The 20,308-nt window shown below is 45.6% G+C and overlaps 1 protein-coding gene across 3 annotated transcripts in view; it reads right to left on the bottom strand.

The window, feature by feature from the left end:
• Positions 1–38: 38 nt before the first annotated feature.
• Positions 39–20,308, bottom strand: part of TANC1 (tetratricopeptide repeat, ankyrin repeat and coiled-coil containing 1) — a 66,206-nt gene continuing 45,936 nt past the window's right edge. For all 3 annotated transcript variants that reach the window (XM_069861740.1, XM_069861741.1, XM_069861742.1), the window contains 16 exons: positions 19,108–19,339; positions 18,430–18,596; positions 16,205–16,812; positions 15,726–15,834; positions 15,388–15,510; positions 14,301–14,537; positions 13,640–13,825; positions 11,618–11,696; positions 9,519–9,652; positions 8,911–9,034; positions 8,616–8,791; positions 7,713–7,845; positions 6,787–6,878; positions 5,071–5,217; positions 3,402–3,502; positions 39–2,568 (listed from right to left, as the gene is read on the bottom strand). In XM_069861740.1, coding sequence (XP_069717841.1) covers positions 1,251–2,568; positions 3,402–3,502; positions 5,071–5,217; positions 6,787–6,878; positions 7,713–7,845; positions 8,616–8,791; positions 8,911–9,034; positions 9,519–9,652; positions 11,618–11,696; positions 13,640–13,825; positions 14,301–14,537; positions 15,388–15,510; positions 15,726–15,834; positions 16,205–16,812; positions 18,430–18,596; positions 19,108–19,339 — 3,966 coding nt within the window. In that variant the 3' untranslated portion in view covers positions 39–1,250. The remainder of the gene's footprint in view (positions 2,569–3,401; positions 3,503–5,070; positions 5,218–6,786; positions 6,879–7,712; positions 7,846–8,615; positions 8,792–8,910; positions 9,035–9,518; positions 9,653–11,617; positions 11,697–13,639; positions 13,826–14,300; positions 14,538–15,387; positions 15,511–15,725; positions 15,835–16,204; positions 16,813–18,429; positions 18,597–19,107; positions 19,340–20,308) is intronic.

Below are 20,308 nucleotides of genomic sequence, written 5' to 3'. Positions count from 1 at the left end.
CCCTGTTCCCCATCACTGACCAGGCAGTGGAAAGCTGGGCAAGTTTCTCCTGTGAGCGCAGCTCACCCCACAGGTATATTAAGAATCTTTATTTTGTATGCAAAAATACAGTAGCTGTGCAAAAATAGAACTACAGGGCAAGGCTGGTACAGGGCTTGTACAAATACCAAAGGAACAGTAAACAATAAATAAGCAAAAGCGTAACAATGTGAACTCAAAAAGGGTTTGTAAAGATGGGTACGGCTGTTCCCAACGCACAGAACCCACTGTGAGCCGACAGCAATGGGAAGTGACTGTGTAACCTGACCACTCTGACCCAACGGCTCTTTTATTTTCCAAACATTCTTGCCCGTATAAAGCCTGATTCCCTCTGGAACTTCCCATCTCATCCTGCCCTGAAGCAGCACATTTACCGCTCCTCACACTTCTGTCTTCACTCCCATCTCCTGCGTTTCCCATAGAAACACTTACCAACCGTTCCATCGCTGTACTTCCCTTACCAATAAACAATAAACATTTGCTCTAAGATAGCACCCAAAGGCGATCAGATAAACTAGATAAAGTGCGAGTATTGTTTATATGCCATAACATTGTGTTCCTCAGTGCAATAACCAATATGGTCAGAGCCTCTCGATACACATGCAAACGTCACTGCTCCTTTTACTTGACTGCTTCTAGTTACTAAAAATAGTTGTATTTACATGGCAAAACGTGGCCTCTTACTGTTCGCTTGTACACACATTCTGTAGGCTTCCTAAATGTACAACATGCAACCCAGATTAGGTCCCACTAGAAAAGTGATAAAATACTATAATCTTTGATTTAGAAAGGCATCCGATACAGATCCAAGTGTTACACAGCAGGAATCTCAATACTGCTCTGAGAAGTAAGCACTTCAGCATCACAGAGGCACGATTGTCGTGTCGGTGGGGAGACGTGATCTAACCAGAAGCTGGGATTAAAGCTCTACGTACAGGAAAGTCCTACTTAATGGTAGGATATGATGGGAAGGGTTTCTGTGCCGGAGGATCGATGGTCCTGATAGGCGCCCTCTGTGCAGATTTGCTATTCCAGTTACTCTACCTGCCCTGTGCTGGCAGGAACGGTTCAAAGTGGTTGTATCCCGTTAGGGTACTGGCCAACAAGGACGTGAACCGACAGAGGACCCGCTGATCTGTATTCCGGATGGAAGGGATGCCCTGGGATGCTCTGCGCTAAGGTTTACAACCTGGTGATACACAAAATGGTATTTATACATTGGATTCAATGAATGATCGCTTTGGCTTTGCAGATGGGACGGGACTGATGTCCTTACTGATGTGAGGCTGCTGGTTTGATGCCGCCTCCGGGTGTAAACGGGAGGGCTGTTTGGGTGCTCTATGGTCCTGGCAGCGGCACTGGAGCTCCTCGCGTTCCTTGGCTTGCACGCCATTCTGGCTGCTGTCCCCCGGGGCAGCCCCAGCAGAGACGGGTTTAGTCTGGTAGTGTTTGATTGAGAACTGCTCAAACCCTGAGGACTGAGTGCCCCGGGAGGCAGCGTTTGCTGGTGCTCCATCCAGTGCCTGAGAGTGCCACGTGCGGCTGGACGGAGTGCTTTGCTGCTGAAACCTCGCAGTCTTATCCATGATCCCCATAAACGGGGTGTTGCGAGGTCTGTGTTCAGCAATAGCACCCTGAGCTGGACTGACGTTGCTCTCCTTCAGTCGAACGTCTGGGCCCAGCCCCTTCGCACTATCCAGAAAAACACTGCCTGGAGTTAAGCTGCCGGTTGAACTGGCAGGAATCACGGTGCTGGCTGGAGAACTGGAGGAGACGCCACTGCTTACAAGACTTTGTTGCCTTGCTTCACTGAAATTCCCTGCAGCTTTAGACTTATTTGGAAAAGAATGGGAAGAGAGATTCTCACTCTGCTGAGACTGGGAACTCTGAGTCTTCTCATTGTACAGCTCAGAACCAGGGCCTGTGGAAGTACTTCCAGATAATGTGCTTGTCCCACCCAAATGCTGAATTCTGGAGTGCCGGACTGGCAAGGGGCTTTGGGGAAGATGCTGGAAAGACGATTGTGCCTTTGTATTACACTGACTGCTTCCCAGTCTGGATCCAGGCTGGATGGAGCTCAGGTGCTGGTTGGTTTTTACAATCTGCGCCTGCTTTGTTGGCTGCACAATCAAGCCTGGTTCTCGCAGGTATTTACTGCCTGCTCTGCTCTGAGGGGAGGCAGGCGTGGCTTTCTGCTGAATCCCATCTTGAAGGGCCCTGCTGTACGGGGCAGTAGCCAGGGAACACTGCAGCCTTTGTGGAGAGGGAACGGATTCATCGGGGTGTGGCCGTTCATCCTCCCTGTCTTGAAGACTGAAGTCCTCGTTCGCACCTTGTGCAATGCCCTCCTCTTCTTGATCAGAGCTATTACCCTGTGGTGGTGGCTGTGGAGGCTGCTGCTTCTGCTGCTGTGCTCTCTGGAACTGTCGGCATTCCTCCTCCACGCGAGCCAGGAGCCGTTTGATCTCTGGGTTGCTGGGACACAGCTGTGCAGCCTCACGTAAGTCAGCAAGAGCAGCCGGTAGCTTTCTGTTCAGGGAGAAAACGTAAGCAATGCAAACGTGGAGCAAGTTCGAGTCTCAGCGCTACCTGCTGCTCATCCACCTCCGCCACAGAAACACTCTGTTTTGTCACCTGCTACAGGGGGTGGCAATAGAGCAACTGATTGTTCTCTGACCCAGTAAAATTTCCCACAGTGAAAGCACAGACCCAGCCCTCAACCCTTCTCCCCATATCCCAGCAGCATTTCCAGTACGGCACCAGCAGTCTGCTGGTGACACCGCGACCTGACGCTTTGTTTCTTGAGCCCTTTACTGTTCTCTTCACCGTGCTGCATGGTGCCTCACAGCTACTTCTTGTGCTTGGACAAGACACGGTGAATGACAAAGGCACCTCTCCCTCCACAGCAGCTGTGCTGCTAAAGCGCCGTTTGTCCAGCTTAAAGAGGTGGCACCTCCTCCCTCCCCTGTTTTTACCTGGAACTGCTCATGATTCAACTTGACCTGTCCTGCAAAAGCACCCAACTGCTCCTGGTAATAAACTCTGTGGCACTGCAGTTTGGCACACTGCATTCTGCTGAGACACGTGCAGCAGACATCCCATCCTCCACTGGCAATATCCCTCTGCATATCAGTTTGTTACTTTCTGGACCACCTAATCAATACCTAAGTGTGTATTTGATATTGCTTTTGGGTTTGGCTGGATTTAACTGATAGAGAGACTGCCTACAGATGGGAAGTGCACAGGAGAAAGAACTTGTTCTTGGCAAATTCCAGATACAACTGGTGGAAGAGAAGAGCCACTGAGAGTGTTGGGAAGACAAAAAAATCTGTGCAGACGGATGCATGGGCTCGTGACAGTACCTGCTGTTCCTCTTGGCTCTCGCTCGAGCGTAATAGGCTTCATAGGACTTGGGTTTCAGATCCAGTGCTTTGGTAGCAAACTCCTCGGCCATACCAAAGTCCTAAGAATGCAAGCAAAGGTACTGGTTATCCACACTGCCAAGAAGAGCCGCACGGTCTGTGTTCATGGTGGTGCCTCAGCAGGGCAGACAGCTCGTGCAAAGTCCCCTTTGTCAGCTGGCAAGAGCAGATACGTTCTCAAAGACTGAGAACAGAGGTCACCTTGTCTCTTGTCCAAGGGAAACTGACACCGAGGTTACTAGGAAGCAATGCTAATGTAGGTAAGATACGGTTACTTTCAAACCAAAGATGTTAAGATTCAAGTTGCCCAGAAAGGTGGTGAAGCCCCATCCCTGGAAATATTCAAGGCCAGGCTGGATGGGGCTGCGAGCAACCTGAGCTGGAGATGTTCCTGCTCACTCCAGTGGGGTTGGACTTGATGGGCTTCAAAGGTCCCTTCCAACTCAAACCACTCTGATTCCATGAAAATGCCAGATGAGACAGTGCGTTCAACAGGATAAATGGTCACCTTGGGCAGCACGGTTTGAGAACGTGCTCGGAAGAAGGCCAGGTAAAGACCCAGGAATTTAGACAAAAACAAGAGACAGTGGGAAATGGGTTGGCCTACTGCAGAGCTTGCTTTGCCCAGGTATGTGACAGTTTTAGAGAACAATTGCTCTGGATATAATGGATTTGGTCTTCATTTAACAAGAACTCAGAATCAGAGGTCAGTAAATGCAGGTTAAACCAAAGACTGGTATTAACAAAGCAGGACCGAAACGGGGGCAGAGATGGCTGGGGGAAGGTTAAGGGTCCTGCTGAGCGCAGTGATACAGGGTGGAAGCATTAACACCAAACCCCACCCAAAATGAGGTACCATGCAAGAGCAGAGCAGCGCGATGAACTTGAGCTTTGGATGTGAGGGGATGCAGGTCAATTAGCAGGATGTCAACAGGGGCTCATCTGTGGGATGTGGTGAGGGGGACGCACTGCCGGTCACACAGCCACTCTGCTGTTGGTCTGATGGAACGGAAAAAGCCCCTCTCCTCTGGGGAGGCATCGGGAGAGGTGGCTTGGGCACAGCGAGGAGAGGACTTTGAGTGCTGCACCAGACAGCGGCAGAACCGCCCACACGTAGGCCTGGGTTCTGATGTTCAGATATTCTTCAAACGGAGCAGGTGCCAAGGATGATGTGAATGGCTGGGGAATTAAGGAGCTACTTTTTGGAAAGCAGAACAGTTCAGAAGCTCTGAACATTTGCTCTGATGGTCACTTGGGTTCTCAGCAGCCACCTGGTACAAAGCAGCCACAGACACACAGGGGGCCGCAGCAGCAGGTTGTGCCGTGGGACAGCAAAGGGAGTGCTGGGACAGGTGCCACTCAGTCTTTTACAGGTACCAGGAACACACAAATAACTGGATTACACAGGAACAGCTGTAAGGGATCCCCACAGCAACATGCCCTCAGCTTACAAACTGTCCCCACTCGCTAACCCAACAAAGCCCAGGACCAGAATACATTGCAAAGGATTCTCAACCAGCAAAATCCTGCATCCCAGTGCAAACTCAGCAACTCTGAAGTCTGGGATTCCCAGTGCCAGAACAGTGACAAATGGACAGCAAGAGCTTACGTTTGTTTTCCGGCGACATCGTGACAGATTTAGGTACAACGAAACTCTCAGCTCATTGAAAGCTTTCATTTCTTCTCCAAATCCTTCCCTTGGAAACTTCCTCAAGGCGTACTGGTAGCGCTGGGCTGCTTCCTTCATCTTGCCTTTCTAAAATTTAGGGAACACGACCCTGTTCACAAACTGAACACTGCAGTACTGTTGCAAAAAAGCAGACTGGTATTTGACACCTATGGACAAGCACACTTCAAGGGGAAACACAAAGCCCTTTTAAAAAACAAACACACACTGTACGAATTACCCTTACGCGAAGACACAAGGGGAGCGATTCCATCTCAGCCACAGGTTGGGCTTGTTTCTGAGCTGATGCCTTTAATGGTATTTCACCAGGACATTTGCATTAACACAAACTGCCTGTACAGAAAAATTCACGCACGTGCGGTTCACGCAGGATTCACCTCCATGGTAAACTGAAGACCTGAGGCAGTTTTGCTAATACCACCAAAATCCTCCAAGAATGGTAGGAAAAGCCAGTCTTTGAGGTGACCAGACAAGAAATGTTTCTCTTTATAAATACTTTACAAGTTAATTTACATTTAATTCCTTTTAACACTCCGTGGTCAAAATTTACTGTGGAAACTGGCTGGGAAAGTAGTTTAAGGTTTGTCTTATTCTATTCAGCTAGACAGCTGAGAAGTAATTAGTGCATACTGTGAGCACACCCAAATACGTATTACTCTGCAAAATCACTGTCCATTTAAAACCCTCTGGCAAATGAATAAATAAAGCATATTGGAAAAGCTTTAGCAAGCTCTATGACACCACAGCTCCAGCAAGTCCATTCAGATCACTGCAGTACTATCACACACTCTAAACCAGATACAAGTTGGGAATTCAGCCCCTGGTAACAAATGGGAAAAGGTGTTGCTACCGAGTCCTGCTGAGTTACGCTGTGGTCTCGGAGTCCAGGCAGGGTTCAGGCTGTGGAGCAACCCAAGGAGGAGCAAAGGAAAGGAACTGGTGCTGCAACACAGTGGCACCTGCTCCCTGGCCACCAGCACGTCCCAGTCATCACAGCACTGGGAAGTGCGACACCGCGGGTGGCAGAGTTGCCTGTGTAGCACAAAACCTGTTCTCCTGTAGGCTGGGAAACGTCCCGTGCTGAAAGGTACCTGAACCTACTTTATGCAGCCAGAACGATGCTTAAAGCACACAGTGCTGTGCGGCACCAGCGAAACGGCGCAGGTGTACCGCACAGCTTACAAAACATGCTCCAGTCCCTCTCCTGAGCAATAGATCACCACTATTAAAGAGAATGTCATCTTCCTCATTACATCTTTAAACAGCACACAAAAGAGCATTACCCTGAAGAAAAGGATTTCCCAAAACATCACTTGACTCAACCACTTCCAACCAGCACCTGACATTCTGCATTCTCTTACGCAACTGACTGCGACACGCGTTCACAGAGTGACTTGCTCAACAGAGAGGAATGTACTTGGCTGTCTGGAAATGTTACTTCTCTGTTTTATACAGAAGTTTTCAGTGATTCTTCCCTGGGTTGTCACGATTTCTTGGTCTCATTCCCAACCCAAGAAGATGTGTAAGCACACATCTTGTTTGAACAGAAAAGGAGGGATAAAGAGCTTTAAACTGCTCTCAGACAGGAGTCCAGTTATAATGCACTGCTATCAAAAAAAAAATTAAAAATCTACCTACTTTGTACAGAATATTTCCTTCTTCCATCAGTTTCTGCAGCAGAATAAGGAGGATATCGGGTTTTGAGGTGGCCATTGCCCATGCTGCATTTCCTGCAAGTTAAATTTTAAGGATCTCTGACAAAAGGGAAGAAAGTGTGTTTTGGTATCTACTCACATGAGAAAGCCTAATCCTGCTTCAGCAGATATTCCACCTGCATGGAACTAATTCTTACTGGTGTGTGCACACGTATTCCAGACAGGCACGGGACCTTACTGACCCCTGCTGTCCCACACAGCCAGCACCCAGCTGCTTCATGTCACCCCCCGGGCTAAAGCCGGTGCAGGACAGCAGAGCCACAGCTAAGTTCAGGCCTAAGTAAGGACCTGTATTTGATCACACTTAGTACCCAGGTAATAATGAACAATGATTCAAAGGCACCACAGGTCCAACAATTGCCAGACTCGCACCTGCCCGCTGATGGCACCTGTATTTGGACGAAAACTTTTTGCCCACCCTTTGCAAAAATGCATGATTCAATAATTTAGTAGAATGTTATTTAAATGTAATCTTTCTAAATCCAAATCTTTAAATAGCACCAGATTTAAGTAACACCAACAGCGTAATCATCATTTTCTTGTTTAAGTATAACATGACAGAGCAACAATGTGAAGACTGACTCCTTCAGGCCTCCTCATCAACATCCGTCAGAGAAAGGAACACGACACAGTCACTTGTGTCTCCCCACTTCTGAAGCGACTCTGGAGGGCTGGCCCGTAGAGCAGAGAGACTGATTTCTTTTGCGCAGGTATCTGCAAACCATACAACCTGCACAAAGCCCGTGTGCATGTCAAGATTGACTCATGTATGTGTTTTACAAGCAGGGCAGTAATCCTAGCAGGGCAGATACTGGGTGTTTCTCGTGCAAATAGGACTGCTTTACTGACCTAGTTTGGCTCCTTTTCTCAGCAGCATAACCACGACTGACGTGTTCCGGCACCCGATGGCTCTGTCCAGGGGCCGCATCCCACTGTGGTCAACGTGCTCAATCGTTGCTCCTTTCTCTACCAAATACTGCACCTGTGGAAAGAAACATCACAAGCCATGTGACATCATGTTTGGTAGGCAAGGCAAAACAGTGAAATATTTAAATCACCACCTAATCTTCCTTGTAATGTACTGGGGATACGCTCCAGAGAATGCATTCTGTTTACACATACGCAGGTGGGGGAACAACATGTTTTGTGCTCAGGGCCCTCCCTGCAAGACGAGAAAGGTGTGGGTTTCTAGCAGGTCTCTCGCTGTCAGGCAAAGCATACATGATACCTGTCACAGGTGAGCAATGCTGCCTTACAACAGAGAGGCAAAATCTTTCTGCATTTCATCTATTCTGGCAATGTTCTGCTCCTTCCCACACCTGTCACTTGGGGCCCCTGTTCCACTCGGGCACCCAACTGCAGTGCCCTATGCAGGTCCCCTCGATGGGTTTGCAGAGGCTGAACACAGAGATTTCTCTTGTGTTACACAGACTTTTTTTTTTTTCAGTGCCAGTTTACCCAACACAAATACTTTTCATTGGGATTTAAACCACTGACAATGAAGTACCACAGCATGCTGTAAAACAACAGCGTAATGCCAGACATCTGTCACAACTGCCTTGGAGCTAAAACCTCATCTAGAAAAGGCTTTTCTGTGTAAAGGCTGGCACTGCAGTCTCGCTGCCAGCAGCGCTTGCATCTTGGCTCCTCCCTCCAACTGCCTTTCTGGTCTGGTTGGCAAGCGCTTTTCTAAGCTTTGTTATGTATTATGAAAATCGAGTACATGCTTTGTTTTTCTGCTGTTCTGCTTACAATGTCAGCGTCACCGTAAAAGGCTGCCAGGTCGAGAGGTGTTCGTCCGTTTTTGTCTGTCTGATCAGTTGCTGCACCTTTCTCAACTAAATACTGCACCACTTCCCTGTGGCCTTTCAGACAGGCCCAGCTCAGAGCTGTCAGCCCCTCCTTGTCCAGAGACGACATAGCAGCACCTGCAAAATGAAATAACTTTGTGATGAAGATGTCCTGTTTAATAGGCAAAGCTACCTAACGCGCTCAGATGGCGGCTCTGGTACAGCTGCGCAGCCCTGAACCACTGTTCATTCCCTACCTTCAGAAAGCAGAAATTCCACTGTGCTCAGATGCCCTTCACAAGAAGCCACCATAAGTGGAGTTCGGCCTTGCTTGTCACTTATGTTCACATCAGATCCATGCTCCACTAGAAGCTTGGCGATCTGAAACAGGAAAGGGTGATTAAAAATAAATTGGCAGGTGTACATTTTAGCCATAATAGCACAAACTTCTAAAGAGGAGGACTAAGGTGTTATTTACAGCCATCATTGAGAAATCCTGTGCAGCTCAAGTTTTAACTGTTTGCCATTGAGGGCCTTCTACTGACAGGAGGGGCCAGTGCGAGGATGGCTGTGGACTGTAAGGCACAGAGGCAGGACAGAGGATCTGAAATTGCCTCTGCTCTTCCTACAGGAAATATCACATTTTTAACCCCCATGCATTCTCTTTCAGGGATATGATAACTATGGCTGCCACACAGCCGCTGGATTTTGGAATCCTTTGTATCACTTCAAATAACTTCAAAAGGTGCTTCTAAGCATGTCCTGAAGCTGCTGCAAATGGACACTAATTTATTCCAAGACCAGAATGGGAGGAATCCAGGATCGATTCCCAAAGGAACCCATATAACTCAAATACATGTCTCACCTGCCACTGCCCCTGCCGGACGGCACAGAAAAGTGGAGGAATCCCCCTCCGATTGGCTCTCGTCACAGCTGCTCCGTGGTCAAGAAGGAACTCACAGACCTCCAGTTTTCCTCGTCCTGCAGCAGCTGTCAGGGCTACATAAAGCACTGCCATCAACATCACCACATAGTTTTCCATCACATTTGCTGAATCCTCAGTGGTTTTAAACTTGGCTGCTCCACCAGATTTTCCTACCTATTTTCAGACTCAGTGGATCAGTCACAATCAAGGTAAGCCAAAAACCCACAGACATGCTCTTGTAAATAAAAAGATGATTCATAAGGAGAAAAACTGTATTGTGTGTATAGCTTGTAAGGTAAAAGGAAATTCTGGATGACCCCACCACCCTGAGGTAGTTCCTAGCTCCTTTTTCATTCACCATTTTGTTCCTGACAAGAAAGTGTCACCCCTTTCATCAGGCCCTTCCCAAGGGTGCAGACGACAGCAGTGCTGTGGTTCGGCAAAGGGGCTGTGACTCCGGTTTCAGCTTGTTCATTTGAGCTGCAGCACTGATGTCACCAAACATCAGGTGTTTAGGTCTCTGCAGAAAGTCTGTGTCTCGGATATTTTAGCTTCATTCTGCGCTCATCAGAATTGTTTTCCCTGTTTTTCACAGTGAACAACACCGCAGATCACCCATCAACAGTTCCAGTTCCTGTGGGTTAGCCCTTGCTCGAGGGATTCCTGTGCATTTTCCAGTCCACAAGAGACAGCAAGTTCTAGTTCACCTTAAAAACCTGTTTTGAACCAAACAGTGCGTGCTGTCACAAGTGAGCGTTCATGACCCCTGCAGCTTTTCCCCAGATGGGTATTGTGATCCGGGGGTGCTGCTTGGGACCAGCAGGGCAGCGTGGTGTCACGGACACTGGCGCCGGAGCCACCCAGCTCAGCAGAGCAGCAAACATGCCCAGAGAGCAGTCAGAAAACTCCCGACAGTATCTTTATTTCAGACAATCATAAGATACCAATGACTGCCTGTCTCCGTTCACGATATACGGCTTACAAGAAAGCAGGGCACTCCCTCACATTCTGCACTGATGCGTGACTCTGCTCAGCACCAGGACACTGCAGCGCTACTGTAGGGTGTCACCTTCTCCTGGCTTTACACTGCGACACTCACTGAAATGTGACAATGAAATATTTTCCACACCATGATTTTTTCCCCTCTTCCATTTCGCTCGCATCATCTTATTGTGTGTTCTAAATGGAGCTTGAAATTAGAATGTTTCTTTGTGCTGTTCGTGTTGAAGCGCCATTGGCAATGTTAACATTGTCTGGCAAACAGGCTCATGTGCTGACTTCTGTGGGAACCAGCAAAGGACCTGCTCCTCCATTTTCGCAATTCCAGTACCCGAGTACCCGGTATGTTTTAATGAGAAGTGGGTCAAACTGAATTTCTTGTTACTTCTTTTTTAGCATTTTCAAACACGATGAAGTAGAATTCTTAACATTTCCAACAGCCGCTGACTTCACCTCCGGCATGAGTGGGGACTGGTGTTTGGAAACTTAGTGGATTTTGTTTGTACACAGGAACAAAGAACGCTTGCCCTCTGGTGTGGGAAGCAGCTCCTGACAGTCACTCGGGGAACCTGCTCACTCTGCCTCTGCAATCCCAGCTATTTAATGAAGTTGAGATGCTACTCCTACAGCAAAACAGAAACCTCCAGCTGCACAGTTCACTGTCCTTAACAAAACTCCTGGCATTTCCCATACAAAGGCAAGTCCTTTCATCCACTGCCCAATGAGAACACAGGAGCATTTCCTGCAAACACAACTCCTCAAACATCCTACACTGAAGCTTGCAGCACTCCATTTCCACAGTTTTCAATTTAATTCGGAAGTCAGTGTGCACAGTAATTTTAATATAAAACAACCTCCATACATGAGATGAGTACACTTAATAAGTTTAAACTCTCTATCTATAAACTACAGTTAATTATTTAAGCTGGTATTTTCCCAAGACTTTTGCACCAGAAAATTAAATTTAAAAAATCAGAATTAAAACTTCTTAGTTCTGAAATGAGCAGCTCTAATTAGGGAAAACGCGAGAAAGGAAGTACCTGTCTCTCCCCACAAGGCATCAGTGCCGTTGACGTCTACGCCATAGTCCTTCTCCATCGCCAAGATGTAGCAAACCACCTGCCGAAACAGCGAGCAGGGATGCAGCGTCACAGGCACATCAGCTGTCACTTGCAAGAAACAGCAGTGGGTAAAAGATGTAAAACCAGCGAGGGCGCTTCTCTCAGTGCACACGAATCAAAGGAAAGGAATATTGTTTGTAATCCCTCAAAGCAAGCCCAGTACAGCTTTCAGCCAACCTTAACTATGACTGAACACTACTGCAAGAAGTCTAAAACCAGCCCAGTGACCATCTGCTAATTGGGTCAGGAGTTTACATGGGAACCACTGAGTGAGCTCCTGGGTGACCCACAAGTGCCAGAATCATCAAGAGAAACAATGCCAAGAATAAAAATGGAGCATTCCAGTAAAGTGAGGAAATTCCATATTGTCTAAAACAAAGGGAAAAACCAGAATATTTGCACACATCTGGTAAAATGGAGATCCCTGTCTCACACTGTCAATATCTCAGCTGCTTTCCAAAATTTCTTCACACAATGCTTTAAGCACGCCCTGTTAGATGCCTGGTTTTGAGTTTAAGTTCATTTTTCCTGTTTTTGTTTTTATTTTATTATGGAAATCTTTGTTTTGTAACCACCTTCTAGTAAAATTTATTAAATAAACACCTCCTCTAACGGCTCTTTTAAACAGATTTTCTAATGGGAGACAGGGTCACTGTGCCTGCAGTAAGAGGGTGAGGGAGCAGGGTCACACTGACAGAAGTGTTGGATGCCATGGGAAAAGGCAAAGGTAGGAAAGAAGAAAGGACATGGCTTCAGGCTGTATGAGAGGTGTGCATGCATTATGGAAATTCCTAAAATCTGAAATGCTAGAATATAATTTATTTAAAATTCATGAAACACACAAGTCTTTTCTAGCTAAGAAGAAATAAGCTTCTTCATTGTCCTAAAAACAGAGAAAGATGGACACTTTCAGGGCAGAGCAACTATATATGATTAATGTGATTTATTTTGCTGATACCCAGGAATCGATTGCTTTCATTGTACCAGCACACAGTAAACAAGAACTGTTACAACAGTGAAGGAATTATCCATCAATTGAGTTAATCATAGCTTAGAATCCTCAAATTTCCATTGTGAGGCAGTGATGTCTCATATGTCATATAATAAAGTCAATGCATGTGGACATTTCTGTGTTTGACTCATGTAAACTTTAAAGATCAGATTCTTGATCTTACAGTAATTAAAACCAGATTTTAAAGAAGCGAATATTGAAATGGTTTTACTGAAGAGATTTCAGGTTTCCACTTTTGGCACATCACTTACAATACACGTACACCAAATCCCATCAGCCCAGAGTGATCTCTTTTCAAGCACCTTCACTCACTGATTGCTTTTATATTAAGGTTAAGATTTATTTTCTCAAGGAACAGGAGACATACTTGTATTACCAAATATCTGCAGCAGTTTGGGTATTTCTGGTGCGTTTACTTTGAGTTTTCCTTTTGCTGAGTAACACTGTAATGCTGACAAACACTTCTTTTATCATGTAGAGGCACACAACCCCAGACTCCTGTCCTAGGTGACCTTAAGCTGAAGGCTGTAACTTGACTAGTGTATCCGGTGAGAAAGCTAACACGTGTGGGGATGTGCAATATACCAGTTATTGTAGTACAAGATAACAAATTCAGCCTAATGAAGAAACACACTGGGGTGGATCACTGACATGGAATGTCATCGTTGCCACTAGGGATTCAGGGCAACTTCCAAGAACAGAGAGGAACAATTAGACAGAAAATTACATATAAACAAAGTCTGAAGCAGATGATATTGTTGGATAATTAAAGGCAGCATTTAGGACCACTGCCAAGAATGCACACTACTTGAAATACCACAAGTTTCAACAGTTCTGCTTTCCAAACCTCCTTTAAAACAGCTGTGAGCACTGCCATACAATTCTGATAAATCCAAACAGTTCTGGAAATACCTGAACTCCCAACCCACCTGACAGTGTCCCATGCTGGAAGCTGCTGTCAGAGCTTGTTGTAGTGCCTGGCTTTTTCTCAGCGAGTTTTGTTCCTGGGAAGGCATTATCCAAACAACATTGAGCAAGTATTCAAGGATCTCACAGTGCCCTCGCAGTGCACTGTGCACCAAAGCACACTGGCCCTTCTTGTCCACAGAGTCAGCCTGCATGGGGAAAGAATGTTCACAGTTCAAACATCTAGTGGATGACAAAACTAATCCTGGAAATCATTTCCCAGCACATGAAGGACAAGAGGGGAGCAGTCAGCATTGGGGTTACCAAGGGAAATCATGTTTAACCAACCTGACAGCCTTCTACAATGAGGTGACTGGTGTGGTGGGTGAGGGAAGAGCTGTGGCCTTTGTCTACCCTGACTTTAGTAAGGCTTCTGATGCTGTGCTCTATAAAATCGCCATGGACAAGTTGGTGAAGTACACATGCACAGCAAGCTGCACCCAAACCAGCCAAATGGAATGGTCAGAGGGGTGAGATCAGCACACATGGAAAAGGCCTCATGGAAATACGAGTAGGTATGTCCTGGATTCCCTTGCTGCCCTTAGTCTGTGTGTGTTAAGTTTGCTTAGGCCTTTGCATGGCTTTTCTGGCTGCAAAGACTGCGATCCTCTTGCATCAACTTACCTTTGCACCTTTCTTGCAGAGCAGTGAAACTATGTTCATGTGACCCGCAGCTGCTGCGTAACTGAGTGCTGTCATCCCATTTTCTGAAGTTCCATCAATAGCAGCTCCAAATTCCAGTAGAAGAGTGACCACTTCTTCATGTCCAAGGTGCGACTGGACACAAAGCACTGGTGCATTATTGAGTACTTCAGTCCTGTAATTCACATTGGCTCCAGCCAAGATCAGCAGCCGACTCACCTAAAGTTTAATTTAAACAAAACAATTTTTTCCTCAGACTTGCCTGTATTTAAGAGGCTCGCATCTGGGTTCAGGTTCTCATAGGTTACTCCCATATTCTGATGCTGATTTTATTGGCAGACATTGACTTTATCACAAATATTGCAATATGAAAGTTTAAAATCATCTGTTAGCAAATAGATCATTGTATTTCTGAACTATGTACTCCTGATGGAACTCACCTCTGCCCTGAAACTCCCTGCTCTCCCATCACAATTTCATGTGTGAATTGCTACCACTCTGCACATTACTGTAGCTGGCTCCATTAATACAGAACCAGACTGGATGAAAAGCAATCTCAAAAGAATTATCAGAGCATGAGTGTGTGTGCCTGGACATAAAGATTGCCAATCGAAAGGCTTAGCAGTTTGCTAAAATTGCCACTTGTCCGGTTGGATTTCCCTATTCACAATCCAGGGGTTCAAATAATATTGCAAAGTTCCGGCATCTGACATCCTTTTGCTCTCAGGGTATCTCCCCTTTGACAACTCCCCTCATAGAAGAGGATTCGGCTGATGTCTGCCCAGGGGGTACATCTGGACCCTGCAAATGCATCCTCACACTGATCTACGCTACAGAGCATGGCCACAACCAGACCAGGGTGAAGCCCTTCTTTCTATCAAAACCCTCAAGGAAAACTGAACTGCACCTTAACAGCTTAAAAAAGTGCATGAAGACTTGTCATGAAGGAGTTCAGTGACAGATGCACAGTGGTGGCTTTTGTCCTAAAGAGTTACATCAATCTCAGCACCCATCACCAGGGCCACAGTGACAGCAGCAGACAATTGTATAGGAACGCTCGCTTTCTTACCTTCACATTAGGTGTGTATATGTTTCGCAGAGAAGCCAGGGCTGCAGACAGTCCATCCGTACTATATCCAATCCACAGGGCTTGCAGGTGACTGGAAGAAATTCCAGTCCTTTTACTGAGACCCTAACAGAAATGATAGAACAGGAAATCTCTCTGTAGCATCAGAAATACCATTTATATCTATATCTCACCAGGATAAAGAGAAGTAACCAATTTTTTTATTAGCACTTCTAAGTACTTTGCATAAGCTTCTTACAAATGGTTAAAGCAGCTCAGAGGGATCTCTAAGACACACTCCTATGAACAGATTATGAAACCTATCAAGCTGTAAGATTTACCTTAAAAATGTGAGCTTTCAGTATATGGTGACCAAGTTCCATTGTCTGTTGGCGGTTTAACTTTCCCTCTTGTCGAGAAAACATGAAAGCCAGCAGAGCATGTCCATTCCTGGCAAAAAGGGTGAAGAGAGAACTGCCTTAATATTCTGGTGGTTAAAGGAGTCCAAATGATCTTTTCTTTCCATTCTGCACTCTGAATAGACACACTGTTGCTGCACATGATCCTCACTGATTTTGCTGTATTCATGACAAAATTTTCTCATTGCCTTGTGATGGGAGCAAAGTCAAATGCAAATCTGCAAGTTCTACAAAGTCAGTTATGTATCATGACCTCTGACACTGCTGGTCAAGTTTGCCTCTAAACTGACAGAAGGTTTCATTTTGGAAAGAACTAGGCATGCTTGTGCTTTAACACCACTCTCTCCTCTAACCAACTTCTGTGCCTAGTTACACAAACCACAACTGCAGGTTTTGTTTACCTTGGCTCACACAAGAAGTCGGTATTTTCACCCTCCGCTCTCCAGATGAGCCACTCCCTGAAGGAGGGATGGCAGAACATCCGTGTTTTGTCACGTCTTTTTATCAGGAAACATGAAAGGGCTTCCATCCGTTGGGTGAAGTCTTCCCATTGCTGTTCGCCACTTATTTGGCCTGCGTTAATAGCCTGGAAAATCTGGTCATCTGTCATGGGATGCAGGGATGCCAGGGCCACGTTTAGTATCGGCAGGGCTCGCTCGAAAGCGGAGTTTGTCATGAACTTCATATTGCACTGCAGTAAGTACAGTTCTGACAGAGACACAGGAACAACCTTGTAGCTTGCACTTTTGATTACTAAGTGACCTTTTTGGAAAAGATCCAGAGTGAGTTTCAAATAAAGATAAGATCCCAGACTCCTCATGATCAGGTGATTACTCACTTTCCCAATAACAGCTGCATCAGCTTTTCCATTTAAAGAGATGTTGTTTAGAATTTCCTGGCTGTTATTAATTCTGTGCTGAATATAAGCATTCAAATCATCACAGATTTCTTTGTTGTCTGGAAAATTGTCCAGGGATATTCTGAATAAGGGCAGTGAACTTGCTATTTCCTGTGAGGGGGAGAGAGAAAGAAACCCACACAGGCGTTAGAGAATTCCAGCACTGAAAAATCATCTCTGCATCTCTGCTGCATTTCTCTTCTGGATAAAGTACCGGACAGACTAATAAGAAACTCAGAGTCTCTGCGATGGCTTTGCAAACACTGTCCCCCGGGAACAGGCAGAACAGCATTTCTACCTTTGATAATCTTTCACAGGAAGGTCAAATACTTCATTGACCGAGCTCAGCCAGGCAACGGAAGGGGACGAACAACAGAAATGATTGCTTCCACATTACAGGAACAGAGGACAGTTACCAGAGCTGAGATCTAGGACAGGCCAGGGGAAGGCAGAGGGAATGATCTATTAAAAACCACCACAACTGACAAGAGAGACAAGAATCTCTGAAGCACACCTGCACCTTAACTCTGTCAAACCAGCCTTAAACACTAGAAGAGTTGGTTGGAAGGGACCTGTAAAGGTCACCTCGTCCCACCCCATTGCACATCCACCTTCACACTGCGCTGCCTTACACCCTGTCAGCTTGGTGCACAGAGCACCTACTCCTGCCCAGACAATCTCTCAATTCTTAGGAAGCAGTTTCTACAGAGCTAGACCTCAGTCCTCTGCCAGGCGTTCTCCTCTGAGAGGGAGGGAGGGAGGCACAGGACTGCAGACCTCTATCTCTAGCACTGCCAAAAGAGAATCACAGAACAGTTTTGGTTGGAAGGACCTTAAATTCCATCCAGTTCTAACCCCCTACCACAAGCACAGACACCTCCCACTGGACCAGGGTGCCCAAAGACCCATCCAATTTGGCCTTGGACACCTCCAGGAATGGGGCATCCACCACCTCTCTGTGCAAATACAGGGTGCTCCCTCAAAAGGATGGAAAAAACCTAAACCAGACACATCTTCATCTTTGAACTGAAGAAAACTATCATAAAACAGCCTGCCTAGTGCTGGAAAGAAACCAGAGCAGTGTTCAGAGCATGCTGTCCAGTGCAGGAACACAGGGGTTTTGTATGGCCTCACCTAAATGCCATCAGGATTTCTGCAAGTATTTCTTAGTGGCTTAGTTCTGACAAAAAGCTTTAACCAGCAGTTTGGAGACTGGCTTTTTTCAGGGGCAGCAAACATATGAAGAGATGCACAACAGTAATAAGGTCAGACATCAATCTCATCAAGAGAGATGGTGAGATTGTGGCTCACCCCTTCCTAAAAAGTGACAGTCTAGAGCTTAATGCTAGCAGAAAAAACACTCCAACAAGTAAACATTGGAGGGAAAAATCACTATGGGCTTTCAATTACTTTTGTATTTTCCAAGCTTTCAATCATTCACCTGCCCATTGCAACCCTGAAGGCCATGGGCACACACTCTGATTCACCTCTTCTATTATTGATTCTACCAGTGTACTCCAGAAAACTATTCAAACAAGAGGCCTCCAATATCATCCCTGTGTGTTGTTAATAAACATGCAACAACACAGGAAGGGAGGAAGCAAAAAAACCCCAAAATATTTTACTTCTAATTTCTCTACGCCCAGTATCTTTTGTAAAAATGCAGCTGCTCAATATAAAGAACACTTAGTCCAAAAGGGTAACAAAAAAGTTGAAAGGTGTTTTTACCTGGAGGTTGGTTCTTACAGTCACAATGAGCTTCAGCCAGTGAGGAAACTTACAAATCACGCTTGAGAGAAATGAAGAAAGCGTCTCGCCATAATCAGGTTTATGAAATTCAGCATCATTTAAGCCATCTATCAAAATTATGTAGTCTTCCTCAGGAATTTTCTGCTCTGAAATGCGACAATAAAAAAGGAGGGGATGAATACAAATTCCCCTATTAAGCGACATATCTATCCTCAAATTTTTAACATGAAGAAATAAATGTATCATTATGCACAGCAATCCATCTTACAGTGTTTAAGTGTTATTTAGGAGATTAAAAATGGCAATGAGAGATATAAAACACCACTGCCATAAGATGACAAAAGTACCCTTCAATACAAATGTGCCCGCATTAACTTCAGGCTGCAAAGTCATCCTTGAGTTTTCTGGCAAAAAAGTACCTGTGAATTTTCCTTGACCTTCAGTAAAATTTATTGAATTCTACTTCAAAATATGAAACAAATGTTCAAACCCCACCCATTGCTGGTACAAACAACAACAGCTAAGGAACCCCTTTCTCCAGTTATGTTCTGATTTATTTATTATTTTAGGGTATTAAAACACATATTTCTAGATTTTTTTTTTCCACTTTTTATGGAGTTCAGACTCAGTTTCAAAGTCACCTCTTGCTCCACCTACCTTTCCTGAGGTTTGAAAGCGGTTCCAACACTCCCCTTTTAAAAGCCACTGGCGGATCCTGGACGCAGGATCTCAGGCTGAGCATGCTCTGCAGTTGAGGCTCTCTTATCAGAAGATCTCTGTACGCTGTTAACTGACTTGAGCGGCAAAGCAAGGCTGCAATGCTGTGCACAAATTCAGGGACGAGACACGTGTACGTGTTGTCAGCTTGGCAGTAGTGATAAGCAACGACCTGGAGAATTAAAAAGCAGAAATATTACCTCCTCAAAATTTAAGCTGGTTACAAGTCAGTTCAGTGAGGAGGAACTGTTACTGAATTCTTCTTTCAACCACAAAATATTTTTCAGTGTAAGAATAAAGGTCCAGCTCCGTGAAAGCCTCTGACCTTACAGGGCATGAAAGAATGAAAAGCAATCAAAATGTCAGATTCTGGCAGGAAAACACAATGATGTGAGTTCCTGCCACTGGATAAACTGCCACTGCCTTGTGCTACTGAGCTAAGTCACTCAGTAGCACAAGGAAAATAGCCTGAGGCTCCAACCAAGCAACCTATGAGCTATAAATTAACAACATCATGTCACACTTTGTAATGACTTATGGATTAATGTGAGCATCATCGCAGAGAAGTAAACGGCAGACAGTTTTTAGAGGCATCCACGCACAGTGAGTGGAGAAAGAGGCCAGCTGGCTGCGTTCTGATTGCTGCAAAGGTGAGCACTGCTTAAAAATCAAACAGAACCTAGGCTGTGTTTCTTTGGGAAAAATCAAACCAGGAGGAAAACACAGTGTTCACAGTAAACAAAAAGTGTGTGCTTCAGGGGCGTCCGGAACATTGCTTCCAAATGATGCACATTGGCCTAAAGACTGCAATTACCACCCTGTGTCTTCCTCACAACTACTGGCATAAAGTATGCATTGCAGACATCATTATTTGTACTACTTAGGCAATAAATAAAACATTCATAATAATCTAGTGCAAACACAACTTCTAATTGCTTACTTCATATTCGGAGTATGGAAAATGGAAAGACTATACTCAGACTTATACAGAACACAATGATTATACAAAGACCAATCATTCCATCTTTTGTTCCCATATTTTTGCTGTGAGAAGGCACAGTGAGCACCTGCCCATGGAGAACACAAGGCCCCTCTTGCAGGTACAGGATCCCAAGCACCTCCCCCACAGCAGTGTGAACTC

The sequence above is a fragment of the Phaenicophaeus curvirostris genome, chromosome 7 (genome assembly GCF_032191515.1).
Source record: "Phaenicophaeus curvirostris isolate KB17595 chromosome 7, BPBGC_Pcur_1.0, whole genome shotgun sequence".
In the NCBI taxonomy this organism is placed as follows: Eukaryota; Metazoa; Chordata; class Aves; order Cuculiformes; family Cuculidae; genus Phaenicophaeus; species Phaenicophaeus curvirostris.
Note: the sequence above shows the minus strand (reverse complement) of the source record. Positions and strands in the feature narration are given on the sequence as shown.